Consider the following 16,988-nt stretch of genomic DNA (forward strand, 5'->3'; position numbering starts at 1 on the left):
TGAACAGGAGATTCCAGAGGACTGGCAAAGGTAGGAGCCAAATGGAACCTCTGCCTACACTGGGTCCGCTCCAACCTCCGCTCATTAAAAGGAGGTCGATGCGGGTGGATATAGTTATGAGCTCCTCCAGTGTGGCGGGAATCTCCCTGGTGGCCAAGGCGTCCTTCACATGGTCAGCCAGTCCCTTCCAGAACACTGGGATAAGGACTTCATCCAGCCAGTCCAGCTTTGATGCCAAAGTCCAGAAGTGGACGGCGAATTGGCTGACCATGGACGAGCCCTGTGTAGATGCCAGCAGTTGGAGCGCCGTATCATGGGTGACACAAGGTCCCAAAAAGACCTGTTTCAGAGTGTCCAGGAAGCGAGGAGCACTCTGTACCACATGATCATCACGCTCCCACAGCGGCATTGCCCACTCCAACGCCCTGCCCGACAGAAGGGATATGATAAATCCCACTTTAGCCCGTTCCATAGGAAAACGTGCAGCCAGGAGCTCTAGATGTATGGTGCACTGGCTCACGAATCCCCAACATAGCTTACTGTCACCAGCAAACTTGTTTGGTAGCGGGAGTCGGGATAAACTTGTCATGTCAGACGCTATTCACACTAGAGCGTCCGACAGACAACGGTAATTCCACATTCGTCCACTATACGCTCAGTGGCGCCGGCTAGATTTTATCCAGGGTTTCCGGGCTTAATCTAGCTGGTAATCTGGTTGGAGGCTGGGTCACGCCCATGGCCTTTAAATAGTCATTCTGGACTTTGGGCGTCGCCGATTATAGCTTGTGTCTTGTGCCTGGTGATCTCGGTCTGGAGTGGTGGTCTAGGAGAAGAAATATCGTATCTGGTGGTGTATTATCCTTTGTCATATTTCTCCTTCCTATATTTGTGTTTGTTTTGCCCTGTGCACATTATAGTGTTTTCCTGTGTGTCTGCGGCGTGGTGCATTTTTTTAGTTTTCCCTGTCTGTGCTTTCTGTGGAGGTTGGTGTGTGATCTCATCACTGGGTGGCGGATGGTGGTTTCAGCATAGGACTGAAACAGGAGTCAGGGTCAGGCCTGGCGGCCCAGACAAGCACACCATTAGTGTAAATTCTGGGAGAGGGACAGACAGGGTTTTCCCTAGTCTGAGGGATATCGCAGGGGCCCGGGTAACCAGCCTTAGCCTACCTAGTCTCCCTGTGACAGGATGATTTTCTTTCTTTTAATCTATGCTTTGGTTTTGGTTTCACAATGGTCGTACGCAGTGACACAAAAGCCAATTAATATGAATTTAGGATAACATTTTCCTTAATATATAAAATACAGTTCAAAATGGATTGATAAGAAATTAGACATGCATTTATTCACATACAAATATATATATATAAAACAGACAACTTAAAAACACAAAAATAATATCTGAAAAATTTTAAAAAAACCCCATGACTTGAGTACACTGACTTTTGGTCGCCTGCGGGACGTAGTGTATCCCTAATGGTTTGGACTTTGTGATGGTCGCACGGTCGCCCACCTCCGGGCTTCCCGCAGGTTAACTTTTAGGCAGTGTAGTAGTGGCAAGATTTTAATGTGGGTCACAGGTGAACTAAAGCTGTCACGTAACCCTAGCTTCAGATCCGTATTTAGAAAAATCATGGTTTAGATTTTAAGAAAAATTGCAGCTGAAAAATTTGACATCGCTCAGATCTTTTTCCCAAGTTCAGCAAGAATCCACGCGATGCCATCTAATAACCCGGACAGAGTAGAAGCTTCCGTGTTTTGCACCTGTAAATGAGAAATTAAGAGACATTTAGAGATGACCGAGAATGACCAAGATTGCTCTGTGATCGAGATTTTGTTTTGGGGTCTTGAATATGGAAGTTCCTAAGTGTATTCTTAAATTGCGCCAAATATATTACTGGTACGCACCGGCTTTCTCTGTGCAAATTAGTACTCTAAAGCAAGCCAACTCTTAAGAGTGGGATCAGTTGTAGGAAATTTTGGCACATGTACAGACTGTCTGGATTACGTGTAACTAGGTTAAAGGGGTTTCCACTACTTGGACAACCCTTTCTCAGTCCTCATGTTTCCTCCCAGTAAAAAAATAACATCTATACTCGCCTCCAGTGCCGGCGCTGTTCCAACGGTGTCAGCACTGGATCTCCCCAGGATAGCGTGACGTTGTTATGTCAGGCAATCCCTGGGAGAGTTAGTGTCGACACTGCTGGAACAGCGCCGCCACCGGAGGTGAGTATAGGTGTTAATATTTTCCTGGGGGGGGGGGGGGAAACATGAGGACTGAGAAAGGGTTGTCCAAGTAGTGGTCCGTTTCTGAAATTTATAGTAAGCCAGTTTCTCTTGCGGTAAATATGAGATTTACTTGGAGATTTTCCCCATGGACTTAAATGAGGAAAATCTGCAGATAAAAAAAATTATATATGCATTTTAAGTGCAGTTCCGTAACAGAAATCCAGTGAAAAAAGCAATTACCCTAAATAAACTAAGTGGAACCGAAATCCCGCAGATTATCACACCGACGGAACGTTAGTCTCAGGTAGGTTCACAAGACCGATGTCACCACATACGTGAAAAATCGCACCAATGATTCTGATCAGAATGGCATTAGTTTTTTCTAGTAGGTGAACAGAAAAAATCACCTACTCCTTTATGTCTGTACGTGAAAATCGGACCACACTTAGATGTCATCCGAGTGCGGTACAATTTTTTTAACGGAATCATAAACTTGCTCACTGATTTTGATCCAACCCGTTAGATCAGAATCAGACATGTGTGCGATTTTTTTCCGCTGACCATTCGGTTCAAGGAAAAAAAAATTGGACATGTGCACAGCCCCATAGAAAGTGAACAACTACGGATAGTACTAATTCGAGAAAATTGGTGATGGGCACGAGCCCTTGGACACCATTAGTCAGTGCACCTGGTAATAATATTACAGTGGGTACGGAAAGTAGTCAGAGCCCTTTAAGTTTTTCACTCTTTGTTTCATTGCAGCCATTTGGTAAATTCAAAAAGTTCATTTTTTTTCTCACTAATGTACACTCTGCACCCCATCTTCACTGAAAAAAACAAACAAATGTAGACATTTTTGTAAATTTACTAAAAAAAAGAAAAATAGGGATTTTTGTGTACTCACTGTAAAATCCTTTTCTCTGAGCCATTCATTGGGGGACACAGGACCATGGGTGTTATGCTGCTGCCACTAGGAGGACACTAAGTGAACACAGAAAAAATTAACTCCTCCTCTGCAGTATACACCCTCTCTCTGGCTAAGATTGAACCAGTACGGTAGCAAAGCAGCAGGAGTATTAAACAAAAGACAATAAACTATCTCAAAACCGAAGAACTAACAAGCCAATAGGCTAACAGGGTGGGTGCTGGGTCCCCAATGATTGGCTCGGAGAAAAGGATTTTATGGTGAGTACACAAAAATCCCTATTTCTTCTACGCTTCATTGGAGGACACAGGACCATGGGACGTCCTAAAGCAGTCCCTGGGTGGGAAGTAACGCAACTGCTAATACCCCATGTACCACTAGCTTACAGTTGAGGTACTGCTGATTGCAGAATGCACCTGCCAAGGGCAGCATCTGCCGAAGATTGAGAATGAATGTGGTAGTGTTTTGTAAAAGTATGCAAACTAGACCAAGTCGCAGCTTTGCAGACCTGTTGTGCTGACGCCTGGTGCCGAATTGCCCAAGAAGCGCCCACTGACGGAGTCGAATGCGCCTTAATCCCTGCTGGAACAGGAGTGTTCCTGACACTGTAGGATTCCTCAATAGCCGAGTGGATCCACTTGGCTAGCGTGGCCTTTGAAGCGGCTAGACCCTTCCTATGTCCCTCTGGAAGCACGAACAGGACATCTGACTTGCGGAAGGGAGCCGTCCGAGAGATGTACCGTCGAAGAGCCCTAACCACATCAAGAGTGTGGAGAGCTTACTCGATACGATGGACTGGTGCCGGACAGAATGAAGGCAAAACAATCTCCTCGTTGAGGTGAAAAGAGGAAACAACTTTGGGTAGGAAAGAGGGGGAAGTCCTCAAGACCGCCTTATCTGGATGAAAGATCATGAACGGGGGTCGGCAAGATAGAGCTGCCAACTCCGAAACTCATCTGATTGATGTAATCGCCACTAGAAAGACCACTTTCCAGGAAAGAAAAGTTAGCGAGACGTCCTGCAGTGCTTCGAAAGGAGTCTCTTGAAGAACTCTGAGAAAAAGATTAAGATCCCATGAATCCAGGGGCATTTTATAGGGAGGCGCCACACGCGAAACTCCCTGAATGAACGTCTTAACCGTTAGTCTGGTGGCAATTTTGCGTTGGAATAGAACTGACAAAGCTGACACTTGTCCTTTGAGCGAGCTTAGAGCGAGACCCGATTCTAGTCCTGATTGGAGGAATTCCAATATGGAAGGAATGGAGAACACCAGAGGAGAACGTCCATGGGTGTTGCACCATGAAAAGAAAATTTGCCAGGTGCGATGATAAATGCGCATGGATACGGGTTTCCTAGCACTATTCATAGTGGAGGACACCCCAGGAGAGAATCCAGCTTGGGCTAAAATCCAGGATTCAACGGCCACGCCATCAAAGACAGGGCCCCGGAGTTCTGGTGGTAAATCGGGCTCTGTGAGAGTATATTCATGCGATCTGGTAGCCGCAAGGGGACGTTGGTGACCAGTTGGATGAGTTCCGGGTACCGTGCACGGCGCGGCCAGTCCGGTGCGACTAGGATCACTGGTACCCCCTATGCTCTGATTTTCTTGATGGCCCTCGGGAGCAAGGGAAGAGGGGGAAAGATATACAGGAGCCACGGCAGCACCAAAGAGTCTGCTCTGACGGCGCGTGGACCGAGTGATTGGGCAATCAACTGGGGAACCTTGTTGATTAGCCTTGAGGCCATGAGATCCACATCCGGAGTCCCCCAGCGACGGCAAATCTGCTGAAAGACTTCCGGATGAAGAGACCACTCTCCCGAGGCGGAGCCCTGGCGACTGAAAAAATCCGCCGCCCAATTCTCCACACCCGGGATGTGGATCACTGAGATGGGTAAGATGGGTTGCTCTCAGCCCAACGGAGGATGTGACTCACTTCGTGCATGGCCGTCCTGCTGTGGGTTCCCCCTTGACGGTTGATATACGCCACCGGAGTGGACCAACGACCCCTGTGCCGTGTGGTGGCTGAAAACTGCACCCCAGCCCAAAAAGCGTCTGTGGTCACCACTAACCAGGGTACCGGGAGAAAGGACTTCCCTTGCTTCAGGGAGGAGTTCAGCGTCCACCACCTGAGGGTTTGCCTGACCGGCGGAGACAGACAGAAGCGACAGTCGAGAGAGAATGGGCTCCTGTCCCAGGCCAACAACAGAGCATGTTGCAAAGGACAGAGATGGAACTGTGCGGACAGAACCGCTTCCATCGCTGCTACCATTTTCCCAAGGATGAGCATGCTGAAACGAATGTAGTGAGGAACTGGGCGAGAAAGACTGCGCGCTCCCTGTCATGAGGCCAAGACCTTTTCTGGAGGGAGAATGATCAACCCGCGGGAAGAGTCCAGGATCATGCCCAAGAAGGAAATTCACTGAGCCGGTACCGGAGATGACTTTTCGAAGTTTATTTTCCAGCCCAGGCGAGAGTATCAACCGTGATACCGACAGACTCTTCGCAGGCTGGATGGGACGGACCTTTGATCAGTAGGTAGTCCAGATACGGAAGTACCACCACTCCTGAGCATGAAGAATGGCCATAACAGCTGCCATGACCTTGGTGAAAACCCTGGGGGCGGTGGCGAGGCCAAAAGGGCAAGGCCACAAACTAGAAGTGTTCGTCGCGGAATGCGAAGCATAGGAACTGTTGATGAAAGGGAAAAATTGGGATGTGGAGGTAAGCATCCTTGATGTCTATGGATGCTAGGAACTCTCCTCTTTCCATGGAAGCAACAACAGAATGGAGAGTCCATTCTGAAGCGTCGAACCTTGACAAAGTTGTTTAATAGCTTTAGGTCTAGTATGGGTCGCAGTGATCCGTCCTTCTTTGGGACCACAAATAGGTTTGCGTAAAACCCCCTGAACCTTTGGTCCTGGGGGACCGGAATAATGACTCCGTCCCTTCGTAGTGCCTGTGTGGCCTGAAGACAAGCTGATGTCCTTGTTTTGGGAGGAGAAGACTGGAAAAAATGTTTCGAGGGAGGGGAAGAAAACTCGATTTTGTATCCGGAGGACACCAGCTCTCTGACGCACTCGTCGTAAATGACCGAGAGCCAGGCTTAGCGGAACAAAAGTAAGCGACCACCTACTTTGTCGGTGTCCGCCGGATGTTGCGACCAGTCATTGTGTAGAAGGTCTAAGGGATCTGGATCCCTTAGAGCCAGATGACCTCAGTCTGGGTTTCCAGGTACGGTTAGGTCTGTATGAGACCTGGGAACCTCTGTCTCCATGCGGAGCTCATCCTGAACCCGAAGAGAAGGTTGTAGAGGACCAACTGGAGTTGTTGCGAAAGGGCCGGAACCGAGGCTGTTGTTGATTCCGAAAAAGCTGGACACGTCTTTGCTGAGGAAGAAATTTACTCTTTCCTCCGATAGAGTCAGAAATAATTTGGCCTAGTTTTTCTCCAAATAATCGACCAGCTTGGTAAGGCAGAGAGGTCAACGATTTTTTGGAAGCAGAATCTGCTCACCAATCTCGGAGCCACAGGGCCCTTCTGATGGAGACTGTGTTTGCGGCTGCCTGTGCAGCGCAATTGGCCGCATCTATAGAGGCGTTAACTACAAAGTCCCCGGCTTGAGCTATCTGGCTAGCGAGTTTGGCCGCCTCCGGGGGAGAGGTTGCTATCGTGGATGGTTGTGGTTAACACCTCTGCCCAAGCGACCATTGCCTTGGCCACCAAAGTAGCGGAGAAGTATGGGAAGAGTGCTGCTCCTGAAGCCTCAAAGACTGAGCAAGCCAGGTAGTCAATTTGATGGTCAGTAGGGTTTTTGAATGAAGAACCGTCGGACAAAGATAGGAGTGTTTTGGATGAGAGACGTGATACAGCAGGATCCAGTGAAGGAGAGTGCTGCAAATCCTTCATTAGATCCGGAGCAGAAGGATATTTGGACTCAATAGGTTTTTGACCGGTGAACCGTTTATCTGGGTGGTCCCTGTGTTTCTGGACAATGTCCCTAAACTCAGGATGATTAGCAAATATTTTTTGGATGCGTTTAGTCTTCTTAAAAGACACCACGTGTTCCGGAGTGGATATGGAATCCTCGTCCACCATCAGGGTCTTCTTGACCGCCTCAATGAGGGAATCAAGTGTCTCTTGACAGGTCAAGGAGTCCTGGATTAAAGATGCATCAGACTCGTATTCAGAGTCATATGCGCTGCGACCCTCATGAAAAGGGGAGCGAGAAATGGAGCTCACAGATGCCAAAGCACGAGCGTGATCAGGGGACGCAACATGGGTCCTTTTTCTGGAACCCTGAGCCCCCTGTGACTGAGTACGTCCCCTGTAGGTGGACGGCTCCATACCGTCACCAGAGTCCACCGCGGTCGGCAGAGGGGCGTTCTGACTTATGCAGGGACCCCGGAGGGAGTCTATTGCCTTGACCAGGGAAGCAGCCCACTCAGGAGGGCTAGGCTCAGCAGAGTCAGTGGCGACATTGGCGGCGGCTGCACACAGGCCAGGTCACAATTTGTGCATAAAGGAGTACTGTGGGCACGTGGCAAAGTAGTATTGCAAGTGGCACATGAGGTAAAAAACAGTGTTTTTTATTAACCCGTTTGGTCTCCTTAGATTGAGACATAGTGTGTGTCTTAGAGTTAGAAACAGAGTGTGCGCTATAGGTGCAGAGGAGGGATTAAGCTTTCTTCCAGAGGCTGAAGCAGCTTACCCAGGGTCCTGTGTCTGTGTCCCCAGGGAAGGAATCGGTGTCTGTAGACCGCAGAAGGAAGTTCGGCGGTCCTGTCACGTTGAGATGCTGTCAGTCAGCGTGATCCCCCCGCAGATGTCGGAAAAACATGGCGCCCGAGACTATAAGCGGCGCCTCTCAATCAGGACGAGAAGCGCCAGGAACGTGGGCTGAGCTCCGGCGGTGGGCGGCGCCATGTTAATTGCGGCCTAGGCTGGCTAAAAGCCGGGGAATAAATTTTTGGGGCCTGCCGGAGATGTGTGCCGGCTGATAAGGAAGGGGCCGCGATGAATCACCGGACGACCGCCGCTGGCACCAAGCCAACGGCTCCTCTCCTCAGGGACCAGGACCCGCACCATCCTTCGCAGAGAAGCGCAGGGGGCTCATACTCACAGAGGCCACTGCCACTGATGTATGCCTTTGTAATCCTGAGGGTATGAGCTCAACCTATCCTCCCTATAGCGGGGGATGGAGAGGACCCTCCATCCACCAGCAATCATGGGGCTGTTGTAACGCCGTTAGGTGGGGACATCTGTGCATCCAGCTGTGTGGTTTTTCGGCCCTGGAGAAGAACATGAAGGGGGAAACCTACATGTGCTCGCCGTCTTTCAGGGGTGGGGAGATCGGGACCATGAAGTAACCGTCGCCCCAAGGGAGTTTAGGCGTGCCCCGGTCGTCGCAGGAGAGGGTACTGGGAGGTATACTCCGCGTTCTCGCCTGTTGATGGATCGGGGGAGAACAGATCCTTGAAAGGAATCCGTCGCCCCCTTCACTCCGTTAACTCAAAAATAAAAATTTACAGAAAAGTAAAAATAAAATAAGAACGTTGGGGTCTGAAAAACCAGACCCAAGTGCCTCCTACAGACACTAAGCAAGAACTGGTTCAATCTTAGCCAGAAAGAGGGTGTATACTGCAGAGGAGGAGTTAATTTTTTCTGTGTTCACTTAGTGTCCTCCTAGTGGCAGCAGCATAACACCCATGGTCCTGTGTCCCCCAATGAGGTGTAGGAGAAACTGAAATATCACATGGTCATAAGTAGTCAGCCCCTTTGCTCAGTATTGAGGAGAAGCACCTTTTGAGCTAGTGCCGCCATGAGTCTTCTTGGGAATGATACAAGTTTTTCACACCTGGATTTGGGGATCCTCGGCCATTCTTCCTTGCAGATCCTCTCCAGTTCCATCAGGTTGGATGGTGAACGTTGGTGGACAACCAGATTCAGGTCTCTCCAGAGATGCTCAATTGGTTTAGGTCAGGGCTCGGGCTGGGCCAGTCAAGAATGTTCACAGAGTTGTTCTGAAGCCACTCCTTTGTTATTTTAGCTGTGTGCTTAGGGTCATTGTCTTGTTGGAAGGTGAACCTTTGGCCAAGTCTGAGGTCCAGAGCACTCTGGAAGAGGTTTTCATCCAGGATATCTCTATACTTGGCCGCATTCATGTTTCCTTCAATGGCAACCAGTCATCCTGTCCCTGCAGCTGAACAACACCCCCATAGCATGATGCTGCCACCACCATGTTTCACTGTTGGGATTGTATTGGGCAGTTGATGATCAGTAAGCATAACGCCCAAACCCATAACCCCATCAGGGGAGTGGGCAACACTCCATCTATCTATTATATCACAGCAGGAACACAGATAATTATTACCATGATCCAGGAAGTGTCACATAGATACTTTAAAATATTTTTATTTTATAAATAATTTAAAATACAACCAAACTAACATATAAAAATACAATAATGCCTCATAAATCAACCTATGCGGTCAGCAAGAGCAGGATACAAATTTACATCCAGTGACGGGAAGTATAATGGGAATACAGTACATTGCCGAAAAGTTCAAATCATAAACAATTTCTTAGGTATTACCACCGCATAGTTATTGCATATGATCCCAATTAAAATATGCTGCTATCCGGTAATTACCGGGTTAATATGTTTTACGACAAAAGCTGAGATTGGGGCTAAAATAAGCACCACTGCATATGAACCCAATTGAGATATGCTGTTACCCGGTTATTGCCGGGTTAATATATTTTGTACGGCAAAGCCGAGGTTGGGGCTAGAATGAGCACCGCATCTGAATGTCTACCCTCCGTGCCAACTACCTAGACATGATGAGTGGTGCGCCCCGTCCCCCACACATATTACCTGTTCGTAACTCCCGTTGCACGTGCTCAGCCCAATGGCGTGCTGTACTCGCAGACCCCGACGCGCGTTTCGCGATGAGCTTCTTCCTGGGGGTGTGTGCACCCCCAGGAAGAAGCTCATCGCGAAACGCGCGTCGGGGTCTGCGAGTACAGCACGCCATTGGGCTGAGCACGTGCAACGGGAGTTACGAACAGGTAATATGTGTGGGGGACGGGGCGCACCACTCATCATGTCTAGGTAGTTGGCACGGAGGGTAGACATTCAGATGCGGTGCTCATTCTAGCCCCAACCTCGGCTTTGCCGTACAAAATATATTAACCCGGCAATAACCGGGTAACAGCATATCTCAATTGGGTTCATATGCAGTGGTGCTTATTTTAGCCCCAATCTCAGCTTTTGTCGTAAAACATATTAACCCGGTAATTACCGGATAGCAGCATATTTTAATTGGGATCATATGCAATAACTATGCGGTGGTAATACCTAAGAAATTGTTTATGATTTGAACTTTTCGGCAATGTACTGTATTCCCATTATACTTCCCGTCACTGGATGTAAATTTGTATCCTGCTCTTGCTGACCGCATAGGTTGATTTATGAGGCATTATTGTATTTTTATATGTTAGTTTGGTTGTATTTTAAATTATTTATAAAATAAAAATATTTTAAAGTATCTATGTGACACTTCCTGGATCATGGTAATAATTATCTGTGTTCCTGCTGTGATATAGTTGATGATCAGTGCTTGGTTTTCTCCACACATACTGCTTAGAATTATCACCAAAAAGGTTTATCTTCGTCTCATCAAACCAGAGAATCTTATTGCTCATAGTCTGGGAGTCCTTCATGTGTTTTTTTAGCAAACTCTATGCGGGCTTTCATATGTCTTGCACTGAGGAGAGGCTTCCGTCGGGCCACTCTGCCATAAAGGCCCGACTGGTGGAGGGCTGCAGTGATAGTTGACTTTGTGGAAATTTCTCCCATCTCCCTACTGCATCTCTGAAGCTCAGCCACAGTGATCTTGGGTTTGTTCTTTACCGCTCTCACCAAGGCTCTTCTCCAACAATTGCTCAGTTTGGCTAGATGGCCAGGTCTAGGAAGGCTTCTGGTGGTCCTAAACTTCTTCCATTTAAGAATTATGGAGGCCACTGTGCTCTTAGGAACCTTGAGTACTGCAGAAATTCTGTTGTAACCTTGGCCAGATCTGTACTTGCCACAATTCTGTCTCTGAGCTCCTTGGCCAGTTCCTTTGACCTCATGCTTCTCATTTGGTCTGACATGCACTGTGAGGTCTTATATAGACAGATGTGTGCCTTTCTAAATCAAGTCCTATCAGTTTAATTACACACAGCTGGACTCCAATGAAGGAGTAGTACCATCTCAAGGAGGATCACAAGAAATGGACAGCATGTGACTTAAATATGTGTGTCTGAGCAAAGGGTCTGAATACTTATGATCATGTGATATTTCAGTTTTTCTTTTTTAATACATTTGTAAAAACTTCTACATTTCTGTTTTTTTTCAGTCAAGATGGGGTGCAGAGTGTACATTAATGTGAAAAAATGAACTTTTTTGAATTTACCAAATGGCTGAAATGAAACAAACAGTGAAAAATTTTAAAGGGGTCGGAGTACTTTTCGTACCCACTGTATAAGGCATCATTACCAAAAATGACACGCTGACATCTAAACAACCAGCCTGCAGGCTGCTAACAATCTGATAGGATTTCCAATCCAGCCAGCCCTGCTGTTGTGTTATTTAAGTGCCCTGATACAAATAAATTGTTAATTTCGGCACTCAAAAATTATATTTATTATGATATATGGCAAAATCAGATCCAAAAGAATACAGATATAAATGTTTCCAAAGTTTCGGACTATTTCTGGCCTTCCTCAGGGATAATATCCTCCTTTTATTCTTTTTTCACCTTCCCTCTTTTTCCCCTTCCCCCTTTATTCCCCCGTTTCCACTTCCCTTTTATTAATGTGTTTCATGCACTGTATATGCATTTTGCTGTTTCTTGCATTCTGTATAACCATCTCTTATCACCGCTGCGCTTTCACACAGGCGCCATTCCTCTAGCTTAACCACACCTTGAAGCGTTCTCGCTCTTCGGCCTTCCTTTTGGCTATTTCTGTCTATTTCCGATTCATGCATGTGCAACCGGCACCTCTCCCCGCCACACCAGGACCCGGAAGTGCACCTGCCGCATACATATACGTATAAGGACACACGCGGCACTATGGCGACCTGAACGCTGCAGCACGGACTCCTGAGATGAAACTGAACTTGAATATTCCTGTAGTTGTCACTTATGCTGTTTAATTCTCATATGTTTTGCCCCATTTATGCAAATATTTATGTTAATGGATGGTTGTGATATGCTTATAATATCTGATCTATTTATATTATATTATTGATGTTTATCATACACAGTCACCCCTGAGGAAGGCCACAAATAGGTCGAAACGTTGTAAACATTTATATCTGTATTCTTTTGGATCTGATTTTGCTATATATCATAATAAATATAATTTTCGAGTGCCGAAGTTGACAATTTATTGATATTTTTTTTTACTTCTGAGCACCTCACATTACCGGTGAGCGTCCCTTTTTTTTGCAGTTGAATTGCTCTGATACAAAGCAATACCTCTATCTGTTCAGAAGACAACCCTCACCATCCACGTCCGATTTAGCTTGTTGAGACACAGCTCATGGGCTAGGTACACGCAAGGGATTCTCTTGTCTCCAGGGTTTGTCACACAAGCTAACACCAACAAAGGTCTCCTCAGTGCTCCGTGAAGAGGATCCATCATCGCCTGGATCTGAGCAACTTCATCTTCACGATTGTGCTCTGCATAAAAAATAAAAGTCACTCCAATATTGTTTAAGTTCCCAAACACGATTACGGTTTTTTTTTTTAATTGAACAATCATTTTAGATTGGAAATCAGATGATCACCTTACCTGATCGCCATTGTGCAGCTGCTTGTTTTCCCTATAGTGGCCACTACAGGGAGAAAGTGGTATTGCAAGGCGCCCCTTTCAATGACCAGGCAGCCATGTAATACGCAGTTGCACAATGTCCACCAGAGCATTAGAGGCTCTTAGCCCCCGCTGATGGATAATGGGGTCACAAGCAAGGGACACCCCCTAAATCATGGACACATATCCTAGATCTTAGATATGTAGTCAATATAACGTGCTGCCGATCAATTACCGATAATAGGGCTGTGCGAGGGCTTGTGGTTTACATACGGCATTTTGCTTTTTTTTTTCCTTGCAGCTTTTTAACAACGTGTTCTATTGTTTTGTACTTTATTTTTATCTTTAAAGGCATTTACCATACTGGGTGCTTAATTTTGGATTTTGATTGGACTTTTACAGACGTGACAATAGTAAATATTTGTACAGTTGTATTTCTTGATTTTCAAAATGGAAAGAGAGGGTGATCCAAAGTTTAACATATTTTTTCAAAATTTATTTTTTCAAAAAATTTTCTTTATTTTTGATTTCCTTATGGAAAATGGTACCAGAATAATAATCTGATCCTAGCAGATCATAGCAGATTCTACTTATGGGATCCTGAGCTGTCAGCTGCAGAGAAATATGGCGGCAAGTGTTTAACTGTCCCACAGTGCCACTACAGGACAAACAAGGTATTACATGTGTGAAATCAGTAGCTGTCTGTGTCCGGTCCTCCACAGTGAGTGAGGATGTTCCCTGCAGGGTCATGGGTAAAGGACTTCTCTCTATTAACAATGCCTCCATAACAGGGGATAGACATCCACTTTATAGCAGGTCTGTATTCAAGAGCAGCTTTGTTTTCCAGTGTATGGTATAAACATTATTAACCTGCAGCTACAGTGTTAATTTACAAGATACTAGCGTTAGGAAGCTGTCCGGCCACAAGGGGTGTAACGATCACGGTCACAGAGAGTGTTACCGAGTCCAGGCCCGGAGGTGGAGGGGACCCACCAATGCCAGCAGCTATTTCATCTGGATGTCTATCCGAGGATCCACAATCAGGGAAATGCATTGTGGTGCAGAGATTTCCTGGGGCCCCATGCGACAATACTCGCTGCTGGCCAATCAGCGGTTGGGAGCTGACATCAGCATGCACGTTACTGGTGGCACACAGTAGTGACGTCATACGCTGCCCATCACTTGCTACAGGAGAGGACAACGCATGTCATGGGAGCAGAGGAAGGCGAGTAGTAGTGTTTGTTTTTTTTGAAATGCATTAACCCCTTCACCCCCAAGGGTGGTTTGCACGTTAATGACCGGGCCAATTTTTACAATTCTGACCACTGTCCCTTTATGAGGTTATAACTCTGGAACGCTTCAACGGATCTTGGCGATTCTGACATTGTTTTCTCGTGACATATTGTACTTCATGATAGTGGTAAAATTTCTTCGATATAACTTGCGTTTATTTGTGAAAAAAACGAATATTTGGCGAAAATTTTGAAAATTTCGCAATTTTCCAACTTTGAATTTTTATGCCCTTAAATCACAGACATATGTCACGCAAAATACTTAATAAGTAACATTTCCCACATGTCTACTTTACATCAGCACAATTTTGGAACCAAAATTTTTTTTTAAGACGGAGTTATAAGGGTTAAAAGTTGACCAGCAATTTCTCATTTTTACAACACCATTTTTTTTTTAGGGACCACATCTCATTTGAAGTCATTTTGAGGGGTCTATATGATAGAAAATACTCAAGTGTGACACCATTCTAAAAACTGCACCCCTCAAGGTACTCAAAACCACTTTCAAGAAGTTTATTAACCCTTCAGGTGTTTCACAGGAATTTTTGGAATGTTTAAATAAAAATAAACATTTAACTTTTTTTCACACAAAATTTATTTCAGCTCCAATTTGTTTTACTTTACCAAGGGTAACAGGAGAAAATAGACCCCAAAATTTGTTGTACAATTTGTCCTGAGTACGCTGATACCCCATATGTGGGGGTAAACCACTGTTTGGGCGCATGGCAGAGCTCGGAAGGAAAGGAGCGCCATTTGACTTTTCAATGAAAAATTGACTGGAATTGAGATGGGACGCCATGTTGCATTTGGAGAGCCCCTGATGTGCCTAAACATTGAAACCCCCCACAAGTGACACCATTTTGGAAAGTAGACCCCCTAAGGAACTTATCTAGATGTGTGTTGAGCACTTTGACCCAACAAGTGCTTCACAGAAGTTTATAATGCAGAGCCGTAAAAATAAAAAATCATATTTTTTCACAAAAATGATCTTTTCGCCCCCATTTTTTTATTTCCCCAAGGGTAAGAGAAGAAATTAGACCACAAAAGTTGTTGTGCAATTTGTCCTGAGTACGACTATACCCCATATGTGGGGGTAAACCACTGTTTGGGCGCATAGCAGAGCTCGGAAGGGAAGGAGCGCTATTTTACTTTTCAATGCAAAATTGACTGGAATTAAGATGGGATGCCATGTTGCGTTTGGAGAGCCCCTGATGTGCCTAAACATTAAAAAAAAACCCACAAGTGACACCATTTTGGAAAGTAGACCCCCTAAGGAACTTATCTAGATGTGTTTTGAGAGCTTTGAACCCCCAAGTGTTTCACTACAGTTTATAACGCAGAGCCGTGAAAATAAAAATTCTTTTTTTTTTTTTTCACAAAAATGATTTTTTAGCCCCCAGTTTTGTATTTTCACAAGGGTATCAGGATAAATTGGACCCCAAACGTTGTTGTCCAATTTGTCCTGAGTACGCTGATACCCCATATGTGGGGGGGAACCACTGTTTGGGCGCATGACAAAGCTCGGAAGGGAAGGAGCGCCATTTGGAATGCAGACTTAAATGGATTGGTCTGCAGGCGTCACGTTGCATTTGCAGAGCCCCTGATGTACCCAAACAGTACAAACCCCCCACAAGTGACCCCATATTGGAAACTAGACCCCCCAAGGAACTTATCTAGATGTGTTGTGAGAACTTTGAACCCCCAAGTGTTTCACTACAGTTTACAACGCAGAGCCGTGAAAATAAAAAATCTTTTTTTTCCCACAAAACATATTTTTTGGCCCCCAGTTTTGTATTTTCCCAAGGGTAGCAGGAGAAATTGGACCCCAAAAGATGATGTCCAATTTGTCCTGAGTACGCTGATATCCCATATGTTGGGGTAAACCCCTGTTTGGGCACACGGGAGAGCTCTGAAGGGAAGGAGCACTGTTTTCCTTTTTCAACGCAGAATTGGCTGGAATTCAGATCGGATGCCATGTCCCGTTTGGAGAGCCCCTGATGTGCCTAAACAGTGGAAACCCCCCAATTATAACTGAAACCCTAATCCAAACACACCCCTTACCCTAATCCCAACAGTAACCCTAACCACTCCTCTAACCCCAACCGTAAATGTAATCCAAACCCTAACCCTATCTTTAGCCCCAACCCTAACTGTAGCCCCAACCCTAGCCCCAACCCTAGCCCTAACCCTAGCCCTAACCCTAGCAATAACCCTAGCCCTATCACTAGCCCTATCACTAGCCCTAACACTAGCCGTAACACTAGCCCTAACCCTAGCCCTAACCCTAGCCCTAACCCTAGCCCCAACCCTAGCCCTAACCCTAGCCCTAACCCTTGCCCTAACCCTAGCCCTAACTCTAGTCCTAACTCTAGCCCTAACCCTAACCCTAACGGGAAAATGGAAATAAATACATTTTTTTATTTTTCCCTAACTAAGGGGGTGATGAAGGGGGGTTTGATTTACTTTTATAGCGGGTTTTTTTAGCGGATTTTTATGATTGGCAGCCGTCACACACTGAAAGACGCTTTTCATTGCAAAAAATATTTTTTGCGTTACCACATTTTGAGAGCTGTAATTTTTCCATATTTGAGTCCACAGAGTTATGTGAGATCTTGTTTTTTGCAGGACGAGTTGACGTTTTTATTGGTAACATTTTTGGACACGTGACATTTTTTGATCGCTTT

At 45.9% G+C, this 16,988-nt stretch overlaps 1 protein-coding gene across 4 annotated transcripts in view; it reads right to left on the reverse strand.

Annotated features, from left to right (window-relative positions):
• Positions 1–1,316: 1,316 nt before the first annotated feature.
• FBXO4 (F-box protein 4) overlaps positions 1,317–16,988 on the reverse strand; it is a 61,963-nt gene continuing 46,291 nt past the window's right edge. For 2 of the 4 annotated variants that reach the window (XM_077283500.1, XM_077283502.1), the window contains exons 6-7: positions 12,707–12,882; positions 1,317–1,763 (exon numbers count right to left, since the gene is read on the reverse strand). In XM_077283500.1, coding sequence (XP_077139615.1) covers positions 1,680–1,763; positions 12,707–12,882 — 260 coding nt within the window. In that variant the 3' untranslated portion in view covers positions 1,317–1,679. Of the gene's footprint in view, positions 1,764–12,678; positions 12,883–16,988 lie in introns of all 4 variants that reach the window. The other 2 variants (XM_077283501.1, XM_077283503.1) reach the window with 1 other exon arrangement.

This window comes from Ranitomeya variabilis, chromosome 2 (assembly GCF_051348905.1).
Source record: "Ranitomeya variabilis isolate aRanVar5 chromosome 2, aRanVar5.hap1, whole genome shotgun sequence".
Taxonomy (NCBI): Eukaryota; Metazoa; Chordata; class Amphibia; order Anura; family Dendrobatidae; genus Ranitomeya; species Ranitomeya variabilis.